The following is a 15061-nucleotide window of genomic DNA, read 5'->3' on the forward strand; positions in this document are numbered from 1 at the left end:
GGATGAAATGTTTGTGCCCTCATTTAAAGTGCAGGCTGGAGAGGCTCAGTGGTTAAGAGAATATGTATCTCCTGCAGAGGACACGAGCTAGGCTGCCAGGACCCATGTCAAGCAGTTTACAACAGTCTGTGACTCCACTCTAGGGAATCCAAAGCCTCTTCTGGTCATCTGCGCTCATGCACACACACGCACATGTGCACACACGCATGCATGCACACATGCACAACACACACACACACACACACATGCGTGTGCACAAATTTATAAAAAGGAAAGGACAAAGTCCCCAAGTGCTGAGATTGTAGATGGGTACCGCAATGCACAGCTTGCACTATTGTTGCTAATTTTTTTTTTTTTTTTTTGAGACAGGGTCTCATTATGCAGCCCTGGCTGGCCCAAGGCTCACCGTGTAGATGACACTGGCATTGAATTCGTGAAGAGCTGCCTGTTCCGCCTTCTAAGTGCTGGAATTAAAAGGCCGCACCACCACACAGAGCCTAGCACTATTTGAAAAGCAAGCATCTGGGAGGGGAGGAAGTCCAAGGTCATCTGGCAACATAGGATTTTGCTTTAAACATCTGCTTATTTGTATTTTCTGCTTTCTTGAAACCAGTGAGAAATAGAATGGAATGCAATACAGAGCTGGTGTCAGGAGCACTGGGAATTCTAAACCTCAGCGACACAGTGAATTCAAAACTAGCTCAGAAAACAGCCTCTGTTTTAAAAAAAAAGAAAAGAGAAACAAAAAACTAACCAACCAAATAAAACAAAACATCCACAGAAAGGAATCCCCTCTCTCTCCCTCGTCTCTCTCAATATTTTCTTTTTATTTATTTATTTTGATTGATAGAGAAATCTACATGAAGGCACACATGAGGCTCTAGAACATGGGTACAGTGTGGAACAGGCGAATCTGTCTAAGCAGCATGGGCGGTAAATCACATAGCTGTCACAGTGACCACAGCACCCAGCACCGAAACTCAGTTCTTGACACTTCTCAGGAGCCCAGTGTGACCTCATTAGCTGTCACCAGTGACCCTGCTGCAATGGCTCTCTTGACCTACTCTCCCTGCGCAAGTGGTGTACACTTGTCTAAGCTAGCCGCTTCCGGCACAGGCTTCCTGCTCAAACCATCTGCCGCCCCCCAACTGGACGCAGTAAGGCGGAGCCCTGCCCTGATGCTGTGAGCCCGGAGGCTCTTTTTCCTAGTCCATCTCCCCACCCCACCCCACCCCCATTCCGTTCTGTCCTTACAGCAACATGGGAAGGGTAATTCTAACAGTGACACCGCTGACAGTGTCACCAAGTGTCATCAAGCAATCCTCTCCATGCCAGGCTGAACGTATTTTGGTATTCATCCTTTTAACCCTTGCAGCAGCTTTGCAAGATGCAACTGAGGACCAGAGAGAAGGCGCCAAACCAAGTCACGATGGCTGAGTTGGAACTCAGTTCTGGACTTCTAATACTCCTCGTGGTATTTATTGATGGGTTTGAGGACCCAGCACCCCAATACATAGCACCTTGGCAGAAGGGATGGGGAGGCAGAAAGGACTTTCTGGTTTGTCTTTAAGCTGGTGATGAAACCCTCACGTGACAGGTATGCTGTCAGTACTTGGAGGGAAGAATGCCCTACTGCCAAGGACAAAGGAGGCTGAGAGGAATCTGAGCTCCAGGCCTGGCTAAGCTCCTCCCACTGCCCAGTCTCAGTGCCCCGCCCCCCCCCAAACCTGGCTGTGAGACCCTGCTCAGCCATCCTCCCAATCCTAGTTTCCCTGTGGGGGCTTCCACGTCACATGAGACTGACATGTGATCAATCCATTCTCTTTCCTCTTGGCAATTTGTCCTGGCTTCTGCCAAGAACTCAAGATGCAAGAGGGGAAAGGAGATCTTTTTCTTCCCCATACTATCCTGACCCCTCCCTGGCTCTACTCTACCCCTGACAGGGCCAGTGCCCAGGAGGGACTCAGGAGTGCAAGTGCAGGTCAGCAGGCCCCACCCCATCCCTAGTCCCTGCCTGGACATTCTCCCACTCAACCCAGAGCTCTCATCGGCATGAATGCATGGCTTCTCATGCTGTCTCCACGTGATGTCTGTTGTCATCATTCCCATTTGACAGACAGAGACTGGAGGCCCAGAGAGGCTGGGTTACTAGGCTACTGTGACACACAGCAGGAGGCAGAGCCTGGATTTGAAGGTGGGCAGTCAAACCCCATTTTGGGATGATGACCTTGCACCATCAGAGCCACCCGTGGCACTAACTCCACAGCACCAAGGTCTAGCCTGAAACTTCTGGCTTGGGAGTCTTCCCAAAGTCCTCTTCATGAGATACTTACCTGGCCCAGGAGGTTAGGGCACCCAGCACCCCCCCTTGCCCTCCAGTTGTTTCTGCACCACCCCCAGGCCCATTTCTGTTCTTCTCCACCTATGGTGTTTGCCCTCCCTGAAGACTCTTCCCTCAAGCCCCTTCCCAACCTGAGGCCTCAGCTCACATGCTCATTGCTCTGTCTGCTCCCTAGACCATCCCTTCTTCCCAGAGGACCTCTCCCTATCCTGTTCTGTTTCCTCTAAGGCTTCCGAGTAGCTGAACTGATAGATTTACCTGAATATTCACCCTCAATGCACCAGAACGCAAAACTGCATGTGGGCAGGGACCATATGGGTTGCTAGCTGTCCTGGATGCTGTTCTGCCCACAGCAGCTTCTTCCCCAGCTGCCGTGGGAATCATTCCCACTGTGTACATAAATACTGGACAGTGTGACATACAGGGCTGCAGTGGCTCGGGGGTGCCCGTGAGAACAGCTGGTCTCAGGGAGGCTGGATGCTGAGCTGTATATATACATAATACATAATATACAGAATCCCGACAACCCCATGTGCTGCTTACTCAATCGTTCTCATCCCTGAGAACTAGAACCGGAGGCTCAGAGAAGTGGGTCACGGTCTCCAGCTTCTAAGTGACAGAGCTGGGCTGTGAATTTGGACCACTGAGACACAGAGCTCAGACACTTGAGTTCCAGGCGGTTAGTGCTTTGCTAAGGGTGCCAGCCCAGCAGCTCTCCTAGCCATACCATCAGGACAAGGCACACGCAGAGACATAAAATCCCTATGCATACATACGGGACTGCTATGGGGGCAGTTGTGACAAGAAATCCATTTACAATCTCATTTCCAAGGATATTGGCAGAGTATGCACTGAGATCCCTGAAGTGTGTCCTTGTAGCAGGAAAGGAACTCAATGGGCAGGGAGAAGCTCTGGGACCACTCAGGGACAGGGACCACCCTCAAGAATGGGGGAGGGGGACTGGCTTTTGCTGACAGTCACTGTGGTGCCCATAGGCTCATCTATTAGGCTCATCTATTTGAATGCCTGGTTCCCAGTTGGTGGAACTACTTAGGATGAATTAGGAGGAATGGCCTTGTTGGGAGAGGTGTGGCAGTGGAGGGGGCGGTTGGTTTCAAAAACCAGCATCCTTAATTAGCTCTCTCTCTCTCTGCTTTATGCCTGTGAATCAAGATGTAGGGAGGCTCTCAGCTGCTGATCCAGCGCCATGCTGGCCTGCCTGCTAGCATGCTCCCCCATCAGGATAGGCATGGATGTTAACCTTACTCTGGAGCTGTGAGCCCCACCTCAAACATTTTATTTTGTAAGTCGTGGTGGCCATGGTGCTCCGTCACAGCAATAGAAAAGTAACTGAGACCCTTGTTGGCCAGACGTTTAATCACGGGTCGGCTGTAAGAGTCCCCCACAGAAGCAGACCACGAAGTGCGTGTTGAAGGGTTAGGGTGGGCTGGGGAGCGGATGGCTTACTTTTTTTGTGGCTGTAGAACTTGTCCTCAGACCCATCCTTGGACTTCTTAATGATCAGTTTTCCAGACTCGACGTCCACTTTGAGATGCATTTTCTGAGGAATCCCCAGGGACTCCAACTTTACCTTCAGAGTATACGAGATGTAGTCAGAGGCTGGGCTCTGGGGCTACCGACTCTGATCCATTGGTCTACATGGTTGAGGAACCCTGGGTCAATGTCCTGTGTAGGGCTATCTGGCTATTATTTCCAGGCCTTCTCCACCCTGGCCCGACACGCACACATTCCACAACACCCCGCTAGCCCATACATAGCACGCCTGAAAATGGCTCGCACTGAAGCCGAGCCAGACTCGCCCATTGTGCAACCCAGCTGTTCCACCGACAGATTTGGTGAAGGAAACAGATGAAGTGTTGGGAAATGGTTTATTCACTGATTAGTTTGACAACAGTTATTAATCTGATGTGTCATCTACTTCTGGGAAGAGTCTTACTAATAGATTCACACTCTGGGGCCTTGTTACAACCACTAATTGAACATCTACTGGTAATGATTACGAAGAAGACTCTTGCCTGGGCATGTTCAGAAAATGAAAATCAAAGCTGAGCGTGGTGGCACATTTAGGTGGAGGCAAGAGGAAGCTGTGTGGGACTCTATCTCAAACAAACAAACAAACAAACAAACAAACAAACAGGAGTGATAGAGGGGTCAGGCAAGATGGTTTTGTGGGTTCCAAGCCTGGTGACTTGGAGAACTCATTCTTGCAAGCTGTCCTCTTACCTACTTACACACACACACACACACACACACACACACACTAAACAAATAAATGTAAATTAAAAAAAACAAGGTGGGAAAATAAAATGGAAGTCGGTCTTTTTGTGAGATTCCTTTTTAGGGATGAGGAAGGCTTTGGGGTGGATGGCGGGGTGTCTCATGAAGGTGGGACTAGGTTGGGCCTGAAGCACCAGAATAATGAGGGTCCTTAGAGGAAAACCACTTTTCTGTGTCTCAGTCTAAGCCAGTCATTTTTAAGGAAATCACAAGAATTGTTTGCTAGAACTGTCCCCTGCCCCAGACACTAGTTTTAAAGCAGGCTGTGGCCCTCAGTTTGATGTTACTCCTCCTTCCCATTTGAAGGAGGACAAAGTTTAAACCTTACCTTGGGACCCATTGGGAGCTCTTTCTTTACAGGCTCGCCATGAAGGGGGCTTTGCTGATGCAGTTACACACCATTTTGACGTTTATCTACTTTTCCAACGAGGTGGTTTCACAGACTACTAGTTCCTGCCACTGGGTTCCTTCTCCTTCTAAGCCCAAATCAAAAGCCCTCTCTCCAGAGGAACCATGGTGGCCCCCAAGGGTAGATCTGGAGGTCAGGCTCCACTCCTCCAGGGTCACTTACCTCAAATGTGACTGGAGGGATGAGGGAACGCCTGTTGGGAGATTCAGGACCCTCGTGCAGCAAGGCCTTGACCTGCGGACAGCAATGAAGAGTCAGAGAGTCATAGGAATGCAGAACCGGGGACTTAGACGTTCTTGCTGCAAAGAGGGGACTACAGACAAAAGCCAAGAGGCACTGGAGGAACCTGTGAGTACCTTATCTTCAATGGAAGACAGTAGACTTGTCAATTGGCTGAGCTTGGCCACCATGTTGATGGGGTTGGCTTCACTGGGCACCTGGGGAATCAAAATGAGCACAAATGAGGTTTGATGGACGGCGAGTTGCGGGGGATGGGCTCTGAACACGTCCCCTGCTGCTCCCCTTTCCATCTCCTATCCCCCAGTGCCATTATCATCTGTCTGAAGATGAGGACACTTTGGTATCTATAAGCACCCCCAATTCCTCCTGGCCAGAAAAACAGATCTTCACTGCTTCTCTTTCCTTCACCCACAGTGCTTCTCACCCCACCTACACAGTCCTTAAAACTCTGGGGCCATCTTTGAGCATCACCTTCCCACCCTCCTACGTTGCCTGTGCTGCTTTTCTTGCTCTACTTCCAAAATATACCCATCCCCACTGCTTAAAACCCTTACCGGCTCTTCCCATGGCGGGCAGAACCCCATGCAAGCTCCAGACCCCGACTCTAAAGGTGCTACAGGCTCACAAGTTCCACTCTGAACCACCCTTCTCCTTGCTTCTGGTCTACCTTTAGCTATGCTTGGTAAGAAATATCCAGGGGCTGGACCTCATCTGGGAAGGGCATCTTGCCATTGAGATCTCGGATCCATAAAAAGCTCCTCTCTGACTACCATAGCTCAAACCTGGCTGTCACCATCAAACTACCCTGATGTGGTCTGTTTCAGTCACCATGGGGTGAAGTCATTGCTTTCAACTGTGGTTTTTGTCTACGATTCCCTTGCTAGTATGTTGGCTCCACGCAGAGAGAGACCAAGAGCACAGTGTTCAGGGTTTCAACACTGATGCCTGGCTAATAAAGATGCTTAACAGACCTGGTTAATGAACAGTGGGGACCAGAAGCCTATAGTCACTTGTCCAAAGACGCACAGCCAATAAATGACAGACGGGGCCTGGTACCCATGTATGCTAGGCTTGACTCCAAGCATATATTTATAGAATAGACATTTGCAAGGCTGAGGCATGAATTGCATGAATAGGATTCAAGTTCAATTCTAAGCACTGAAAACAAAACAAAACAAAAGCAAAATTCTAAAATCTCTCTTTTACCTTGGAAATGCTGTCCTGCCGGAGAGACAGAGTTAACGAGGTACCGCCCCTGCCTCCGGAAGTAGGATGGACCAACTAGACCGGCATATGACTAACTGGAACACTAGCCCTTCCCCACAGCCTTGCTCAGGCTGTCTGCCAGTCATACACTGGCTTTTGACTTAGTTTGTTTCCTGTTTGCTTGAGTCAGGGTCTGGAGCTATAGATAGCCTGGGCCAGCCTTCGACTTTCAATCTTCCTTTCTTAGCATCCTATAAGCTGGGCTTATAGGCCTGTGCCATCAAACCTGGTTTTGGCTACAGGGTTTCCCTGTGTAGCCCTGGCTGTCCTGGAACTCACTCTGTAGACCAGGCTGGTGGTCTTGAACTCACAGAGATCTGTCTACCTCTGCCCCCTGAGTGCTGGGATTAAATGCATGCAACACCATGCTCAGCTTAACTACACTTTTGAAAGAGTTTGCAGGCCTCACTCAGGGCTCATGCCAGTCCCTTGGTCAGCAACTATTTTGACTGTCATATTTTTTCACCTCTGCCTCCCCAGGGAAATGGCTCTATGGTGGCAAGAGTCAGAGCCTTGTTAAGATGCCAGACACCTATCTGGGTGTATCTGCTCCTTTCCCCACTGCGCTGCGCAGGGTTGGGCATTACTACATGGACAAGGAATGAAGAGCCAATGGGGATAAGACTGAACTCAGGCACAGGGGCCAGTCTTCTTTCCCTACCCCTGTATTAGATCACTGCTCTGGACTATAAGGTCTGAGGGCCTATCAAGATCAATATTCTTGAGGCTGACAGGCGGTTGATGGTTACGAGCATTTTCCAGTCTTCCAGAGCACCTGAGTTCAGTTCCCAGCACCCACACTGGGCATCTTACAACTGCCTGGAACTCTAGGGGATCCAACACCTTCTGGCCTCTGTGGACACGTGCACACATCGCACACACACACCCCTGGCCTCTGTGGACACCTGCACACATCACACACACACACACACACACACACACACACCCCTGGCCTCTGTGGACACCTGCACTGATCACACACACCACACACACACACATCACACACACCCCTGGCCTCTATGGACACCTGCACACATCACACACACACACACACACACACACCCCTGGCCTCTGTGGACACCTGTACTGATCACACACACACACACACACACACACACACACACACACACCTGGTCTCTGTGGACACCTGCACTGATCACTCACACACACACACACACACCCCTGGCCTCTGTGGACACCTGCACACATCACACACACACACACACACACACACACACCAAAAACAGCTGAGTGTGATTGCATACCACACACCTTTAATCCCAGCACTGGGGAGGCAGAGGCAGGTGGATCTTTGAGTTAAAAAAAAAGATAAACATTTAAAACAAAAATAGATACTTCTCTGCTTTATGGGGGTTCAGGAGTGAGACCCGAATTCTACCCCATGTAGAGGGTGCCACCCTCTACTCTGTGACTACTGTGTCTTGCTTCTAATCGCAAGGACAGTCCTCCATGTTGCCCGCTGGTCTTAGCCTGGCCACTGAAGGCCCAGCTCTGGAGACCTAGTCTCTCTCCATATCTATTTCAAAGATTTTGGGTGTGCGCTCCCATTCAAACTATTTAAATGCCTGTGTCTGGTAGTGCCCACTTTGCCTAGACTTGCATTTACTTTCTTAGAAATTAACCCATCCTTCACTTCAAAGACAGCAAAGAACCAGTTTCCCCACTCTGATGAATATTTTTAGTTGTATAAATAGAACACAAATACATCTTCCCTGTAAAATCTTCGTGGGAGACCAAAATAGGCTACCTCAAAATATTTTTCTCTGGCATATTTCAAGATGGCTATTCAGAGCAACCGCAGACAGGAACAGGCCTGAAAAGCTGTCCTTTTGTAAAACAGATTATAGCTGGCTCTGTTAGTAAGGTCAAGGGTGTTGGTGAGGAGGATCTCTGCCCTCTCCACCTCTCCCTTGTCTGGCACTAGGGAAGCTCACATGCACAGGACATTTGGAGCAAGAAGACACTAGCATAACCCTCACCTATTCCGTTCCCCTCCCTTTTTTCTTATTGGAGTCTTGTTATGTTGTCCATACCGGTCTAGAACTTCTGGGCTCAAGTAATCCTCCTGCCTCAGTCTTCTGAACTAGGACTACAGCAGGTGCTACCTTGTACAGCTCATCTAGGATCAAGGCTGCTATGAAGACGACCTCTCTTTCCAGGAATTTCCTTCCTCAAGCTCCCAAGAGCTGCATGGTCACTAGATTCCAGCATGCTGGGCTCTAAGCCCCTACCTAGCTACTCTTTTTGTCTGAGGGTGGCCTAAAAGTTGCCACCACAGGGGCTGTCTCAGAGTCCCACATTTTTGTGACACCCCCACGTATGTGCATACTCCATTGTCAGCTTGCTCCGGAGTCTCAAAACATTAAAGCTTCAGAGTAATTTTAACACCCTACAAACTTTTTGGCAGGCCCATTTCTCTCCAGCCCTCCCGGTCACGCGGCGGTGACCAGCATCCTTTGGATTGAAATCCTCCTGGCTTGGCTCGTGCCTGCAGCCTTGCACCCTCATTCTCGTTCCTTCCCATACTGCTCTGTAATATGCTGTCTTCAAACAGCAAGGGAGAATGTCGGGAGCTCACGACACAGTGGCGCCTGCACCATGGATGCAATCCTCTTAATTTATTCGGCCACATTTCGCCTCCATCTGATTTCCTGTCTTCATTTTCAGAGACAAAGCGTCAGTTCCTGCCCTGGTCAGTGTCTCTCAGTGACCATGTGATTTCTAAACCAGCTTCCCACACAGAGGACCCCTTGAAGGATGCAGGCAGTCTTTTTTTTATTTAAATTTTTTTGTTTTTAATTCTTCTCTCATCTAATATATTCCCACTGCAGTTTCCTCTCCCTCCACTCCTCCATTCCCCTTCAGAAAAGAGCAGCCAACTTTTCTACACAGTTCATTTGTCCTTCAGAAAACCTGTCTCTACTCTTCCCCAGCAGAGGAGTGAGGCCCTATTATTATTATTATTATTATTATTATTATTATTATTATTATTATTATTATGTCATTATTATTCCCAAAGCCAAAATTACTGGCCTCAATCAACATTTCTATCTGATAAGCAAGAAAGGAGTAGAATAGCATTTCCTGGTTACCCATGGGAGCAGCTGAACATCTTTCCTCATACCTCCTGTCAGTGAGCAGCTCAGTTTATAGTCTTTCCCCCACTGAAGGCCTGGGTAAAGGGGTAGGGAGAAGGCTTAATTTTATAATGCGCCTGCCATGCAAATACGGAACTTGAGTTTGGGTCTCCGGCTTCCAGGAAAAAAGCCGAACCTGGCAGCAAGTCATCTGAACTCCAGCACTGGGGGTGGACGAGGGGTGGGGATGGAAGGAGGGTTTAATCCTTGAAGATTATTGGCTGGCCAGCCAAGGTGAATCTAGCCGAGCTCCAGGTTCTGAGAGAGAATGCTATCCCAAACAGAAGGTAGAGGGCCAGGACGAGGGCTTGTCAGGTAAAGGTGTGGCCAGGGTCTACCGACCGGAGTTTAATTCTGGAACTCAGAAGGTGGATGTCCACCTTCACACCTGTGCCCTGGTACATGCTCCCTGTGAGTGCCTATATGTGTGCACCCATACACTAGATAAATAAAATGTGATAAAAAGCCTCAGGTGGAGAATAGGTCAGGAAGGCACCTGACATTGACCTCCGGCCTTCACATGCAAGTACATGTACATGTGGGCACACATACATTCACACACATGTACCACACACACACACACTCACACACACATACACACACTCATCACTCCCCTTCTACACACACACACACACACACACACACACACACACACAATAGCCTTTAGCCAGGGGTGTTCGCATATGCCTATAATCCTAGCACTTCGGAGGCTAAGGCAGGAGATGGAAAGCTGGAGACCAATTTCCCCAAATCAACAATAAACACACACCATAGTGTGCTAGGTTTTGTGCAAGCCTATAGGAAGCCTGCCCTCTTCTGAATGGAGAGGGGCGAGGAGCGGATGGGGAGGAGAGAAGGTAGGCAGGGGGAGGAGATGGGAGGAGAGGAGGGAGGGGGAGCTAGTTGGTATGTAAAATAAATGAAAAAAAATGTTATTTGAATGAAATTTTTAAAAAATTTAATGTAAATGTATTTAAATAAATAACTTAAATTTTTAAGAAATAAAAAATACATCATTAGAATAGGGCTAATTTTTATCTATTTTATTTCATTTTCCCAGTATTTACAGTAAGTAATATTTGTGTTTTTGGATACTGCCCTCTCTGACCCTAGACTATGATGTGTTATTTCATGTTCTCACACCCCCACTTTCCCCCGCCCCCCAGGCAGAGTTTCTCTCTAATTGGCTTTCTGAGAACCACCACTTTGTAAACCAGGCTGGCCTTGAACTCAGAGAGATCCGCCTGCCTCTGCTTCCCGAGGGCTGGGATTAAAGGCAGGCGCCACCACTGCCCAGCTACACGTGTTCTCACTTTTAACAAGGCTATAATATTAGGATCTGGGTCCTGGCCCTTACTTGATTTTAAATTTACTGAAAGCACTAAAAATACAGATAACTAAAAATACCTGTGCTTAATTTGACCCTAGTCTCCTGCCCAGCCATGAGCAACTGCGGGGGAGGGGCACCACCATCTAGTAGTCTCTGGGGTTAAATGCACGAAGAACTTTGGGACCGCGTGGTTTCTTTTCCTTCCAGTCTCTGAGGAGAAATGATAGGAACGGCCTTGCTTGCCTCCTCACCCAACACCAGGTAGTTTGTTGGATGGGTGCACTGTCTGAAATCAGAGGCTGCCTTTCCAGGGCAGGGGTTCTACCCCACCCCCAACGCCAATGTTTACACCAGAAACGGTGGGTGGTGCTTCCGTCTGCCTTCAGAGTCCCCCCAGATGCTGGCTAACCCTTTCCTCTCCCTGGCGTAGCAATTTCATCTTTCCAAACTCAAAGCTCCCCGTACCTGAGGTCGCGGTCGGAGGCCTGGGGAGAGCTGCTGGTCAAACAGCCTCTGCAGGGACTCCAGGGATGGGAGGGTCCTGACGACTTCCCTGGAAGTGGAGAATCAAAGCTAAGCTCAAGAAATAGTAGGAACCAGAAGCACTCCAGGCAACACCGGCCTGAGCTATCGACAGGTCACACCCCAGTGGCAAATCCCAGAGCCCTCCCCAGTATGACATGCCCGGGCAAAGATCATTGGTCCAATCAGCCTGGCCCACCCTCCCATCCTTCCGATCTCCATCAGACTGGAGCAGAACCCACCCAGCAATAGGTAACCTGTAGAAAAGTCCAATCTGGAAACAGATACTACTTTAAAATCATTTAAGAACATGCTCCCCAACCTTTAGTGTCTGTAGGAAATGCATGCACGTGTGTGTGTGTGCGCACATACACACACACACACACACACACACACCCTTCATTAAAAATGCAAACACTTGGGTTTCACTATGATTTGGTCTGGAGAGCCAAATTTTTCTTTTATTTACGTGTGTGTGTGTGTGTGTGTGTGTGTGTGTGTGATGAGTATGTATGTATATGTGTGCACACGCATATGGAGGCTTGAGGTTAACTTTAGGTGTCTTCTCTATCACACTCCATTTTGTTAGGGGTAGGGTTTCTTGACGAGCCCAGAGTGGGCCAGTTCAGCTAGTCTGTCCAGCCAGCTTGCTTCAGGGACCCCATGTCTCCAGGGACTCTCTCTTTGCTTCCAGCATGCAAACCAGTGTGGTGTGAGCTACCACACCCATCCGGCCTTTGTATGGTAACTGAGGATCTGAACTCTGGTCCTTAGACTTGAGCAGCAAGAATTTTATCCATTGAGCCATCTTCCTAGCCTCCTGGAAAGTGCATTTTAAATATGTAACAACACTAAATGGGCTCAGCAGATAGCATTATGTATTTATATGTATATATGTAACAATAATAAAGATCGCGAGGTAGGAATTTAAGTGAGTGAAAGGGGACTTGGGAGGAGTCGGAGGGAGGAAGAGGGGAAATAATACAAATACAGTACTCACATATAAAATTCCTTTTAAAAATGATAAAGGAAGTTGGGAATGATGGCACATACCTTTAATCCCAGCATGTAGGAGGCAGAGGCATGTGGGTCTCTGAGTTCAAGACTAACCTGGTCTATTGTGGGTTTCAGGACAGAGACAAAAATGGATAAAGAAATATAAATAATTCAACTTTGGGGTGCTGGGTAGGGGTCCCTGTGTTCAGATGCAGATCTCCTGGCAGCTAAAGAGCATCAAGTCTGTTGATAGCCCCAGAACTAGGTTTGCTGGATTCTCTATTTCCATCTCTGTTATTGTTACACCTTTAAACCAGAGTGGGAAGTCTTAAGTTTGATTTTTTTACTTAGCATTTTATAAAAAAAAATAAAAATAAAAAAAACTGTTTATGACTCTACATGTTTAACATCCTAAAGTTTTTAAAATTAAGCTAACAAGAGATGTGCCCAAATCAATGTCTAGAAGTTGGGGGGTTAGTTTGAAATCTTTGTTACTATAAATACTGTTTTTTTGTGAGTTTTTTATTGGTTTGTTTGGTTTGGTTTTTCGAGACAGGGTTTCTCTGTAGCTTTGGAGCCTTGTAGACCAGGTTGGCCTCAAACTCACAGAGATCCGCCTGCCTCTGCCTCCCGAGTGCTGGGATTAAAGGCATGTGTAAATACTGTTTTGAACAGTGTTGTTCACATAACCTTTTTTTTAAAAAAAAAAAAAATTCTGATTACAAACTTAGAAGAACCAGGGTTGTGGCTTTATTTCAATGTTGGCAACTCTTGTGACAGCACAGGTGGCCAGGTTGCCAGTACTGTTCACTGGACGAGGTCTTGATTGTCTTCGGTACAGCTTTTACTGCCTTCTTCTCCATCTCCCTCCCCGCCCCCCTGCCCCTCCCCCTGCCCCTCCCCCTAGGCTGGCCTCAAATTTGCAGGTAGCTGAAGATGACCTTGAACTTCTGATCCTTTTGCCTCCGTGGTGCTGGGATTATAAATTTGTCCTGCCTCACAGTCTAAATGGCATTTGGGATTGAACGCAGGCTTTGTGTATGCTGTGCACAATTCTACAACTGAGTTTTCTCTCTCCCTTTTATGAAGTCCATAGTTATGTCATACGTTAGGACTGAGCATGCCCGGGGTCCTGAGTGGGCTTCTATATTAATTCTAATGCCTTTAAGCATTTTTCTGTGGTTGATTTCTACTCTGTTTCTCTTTAGATAAATTGACTACCTCTTTCACCAACTTTTTGTTGGGAATTACGCCATTTTCATACATTGCTATAAAGTTTACTTAGTGCTTTGGGCATTATCACATTATTTTCATTCTAGGTGAATTAGATGCTGTTACAAAGTGATTTATAACGTTTTATTCCCCTATTACTTTTCCTCTAGCAGCATAGTTTGAAACTTATCATTAAGCCGGGCGATGGTGGCGCACGCCTTTAATCCCAGCACTCGGGAGGCAGAGGCAGGTGGATCTCTGTGAGTTCGAGACCAGCCTGGTCTACAGAGCTAGTTCCAGGACAGGCTCCAAAGCCACAGAGAAACCCTGTCTCGAAAAACCAAAAAAAAAAAAAAAAAAAAAAAAAAAAAAAAGAAACTTATCATTAATATTTACTAGGGAGCAATTAAAATTTCCTTTGTATCTATATTGTTGAAACCCACAAGGTTGTACAGTAAATGTACAGCTGACAGATTCACAATGGCAGACCCACAAGGGAACAACTTATGGGGCAACCCGTTTTGCAGAGCTGCGGGAACACTTGTCTTTTGGAAAAGTAACTGTCATATCTGCGGAAACCTTGTGAAGCTGTGATTCTTCCTTTTGAAATGGGATTCATTCCCAGAACACCTCTGCAGTGTAACCTCTGCATGGGCAAGGCAGTGGTTTTGCTCCGTTCCCCCTACACCTGAGGCCTTGGAGCGAGGGCATTCACTCTTTGTTCTAGTGGTCAAATTTACATAGAGTCAGTCCCACAGAATTACCTGCTAACAGACCACATAGAAATTTCTATAGAAGACAGGCACTGAGCAGGAAGGCAGTATCCCCCATCTTTGCTAGCAAATAAATCTGGACATCCCCAAAGCTAGTTATCACCAAAGAGATTAGATGAGGAGAATGGGTGAATCCAGCATTCAGAGATTTTAGCAACTTTATCTGATGGTTTGGGGTGTCAGGTACTTCCCCTTGAATGCTGGCTCTTTCCTGGGTCGGGCCACCTGCTTTGGAGTACTGCTTTGCCAGGCTCTACCTGCCCTTTTTGTGATTTTGATATGCATATTATCATTGTCCTTGCCTATGGAATTTTCCCACTACATCTGTAAAACCAGAAACCTCATGGAGATCAGCCCTTACTCTCCTCTCTATCTACTTCTCTCCCTTACTCTCCTTTCTTCTCCTTATTCTTCCCCTTATTTTTCTTCTTTTCTGAGCCCTTATCACTTCACTTTTTCCCCTCACACGAAAAATAAAGGAGATGCAGAGGTAACATACTTGAGTTAATTTTTTAC

The 15061-nt window shown here is 47.5% G+C and overlaps 1 protein-coding gene across 1 annotated transcript in view; it reads right to left on the reverse strand.

Annotated features, from left to right (window-relative positions):
- Inpp5d (inositol polyphosphate-5-phosphatase D) overlaps nucleotides 1-15061 on the reverse strand; it is a 112292-nt gene that overhangs the window by 36135 nt on the left and 61096 nt on the right. The window contains exons 6-9 of the mRNA XM_038339125.1: nucleotides 11508-11595; nucleotides 5405-5485; nucleotides 5211-5282; nucleotides 3809-3932 (exon numbers count right to left, since the gene is read on the reverse strand). Of these exons, the coding sequence (XP_038195053.1) occupies nucleotides 3809-3932; nucleotides 5211-5282; nucleotides 5405-5485; nucleotides 11508-11595 (365 nt within the window). The remainder of the gene's footprint in view (nucleotides 1-3808; nucleotides 3933-5210; nucleotides 5283-5404; nucleotides 5486-11507; nucleotides 11596-15061) is intronic.

The sequence above is a fragment of the Arvicola amphibius genome, chromosome 8, assembly GCF_903992535.2.
Source record: "Arvicola amphibius chromosome 8, mArvAmp1.2, whole genome shotgun sequence".
NCBI lineage: Eukaryota > Metazoa > Chordata > Mammalia > Rodentia > Cricetidae > Arvicola > Arvicola amphibius.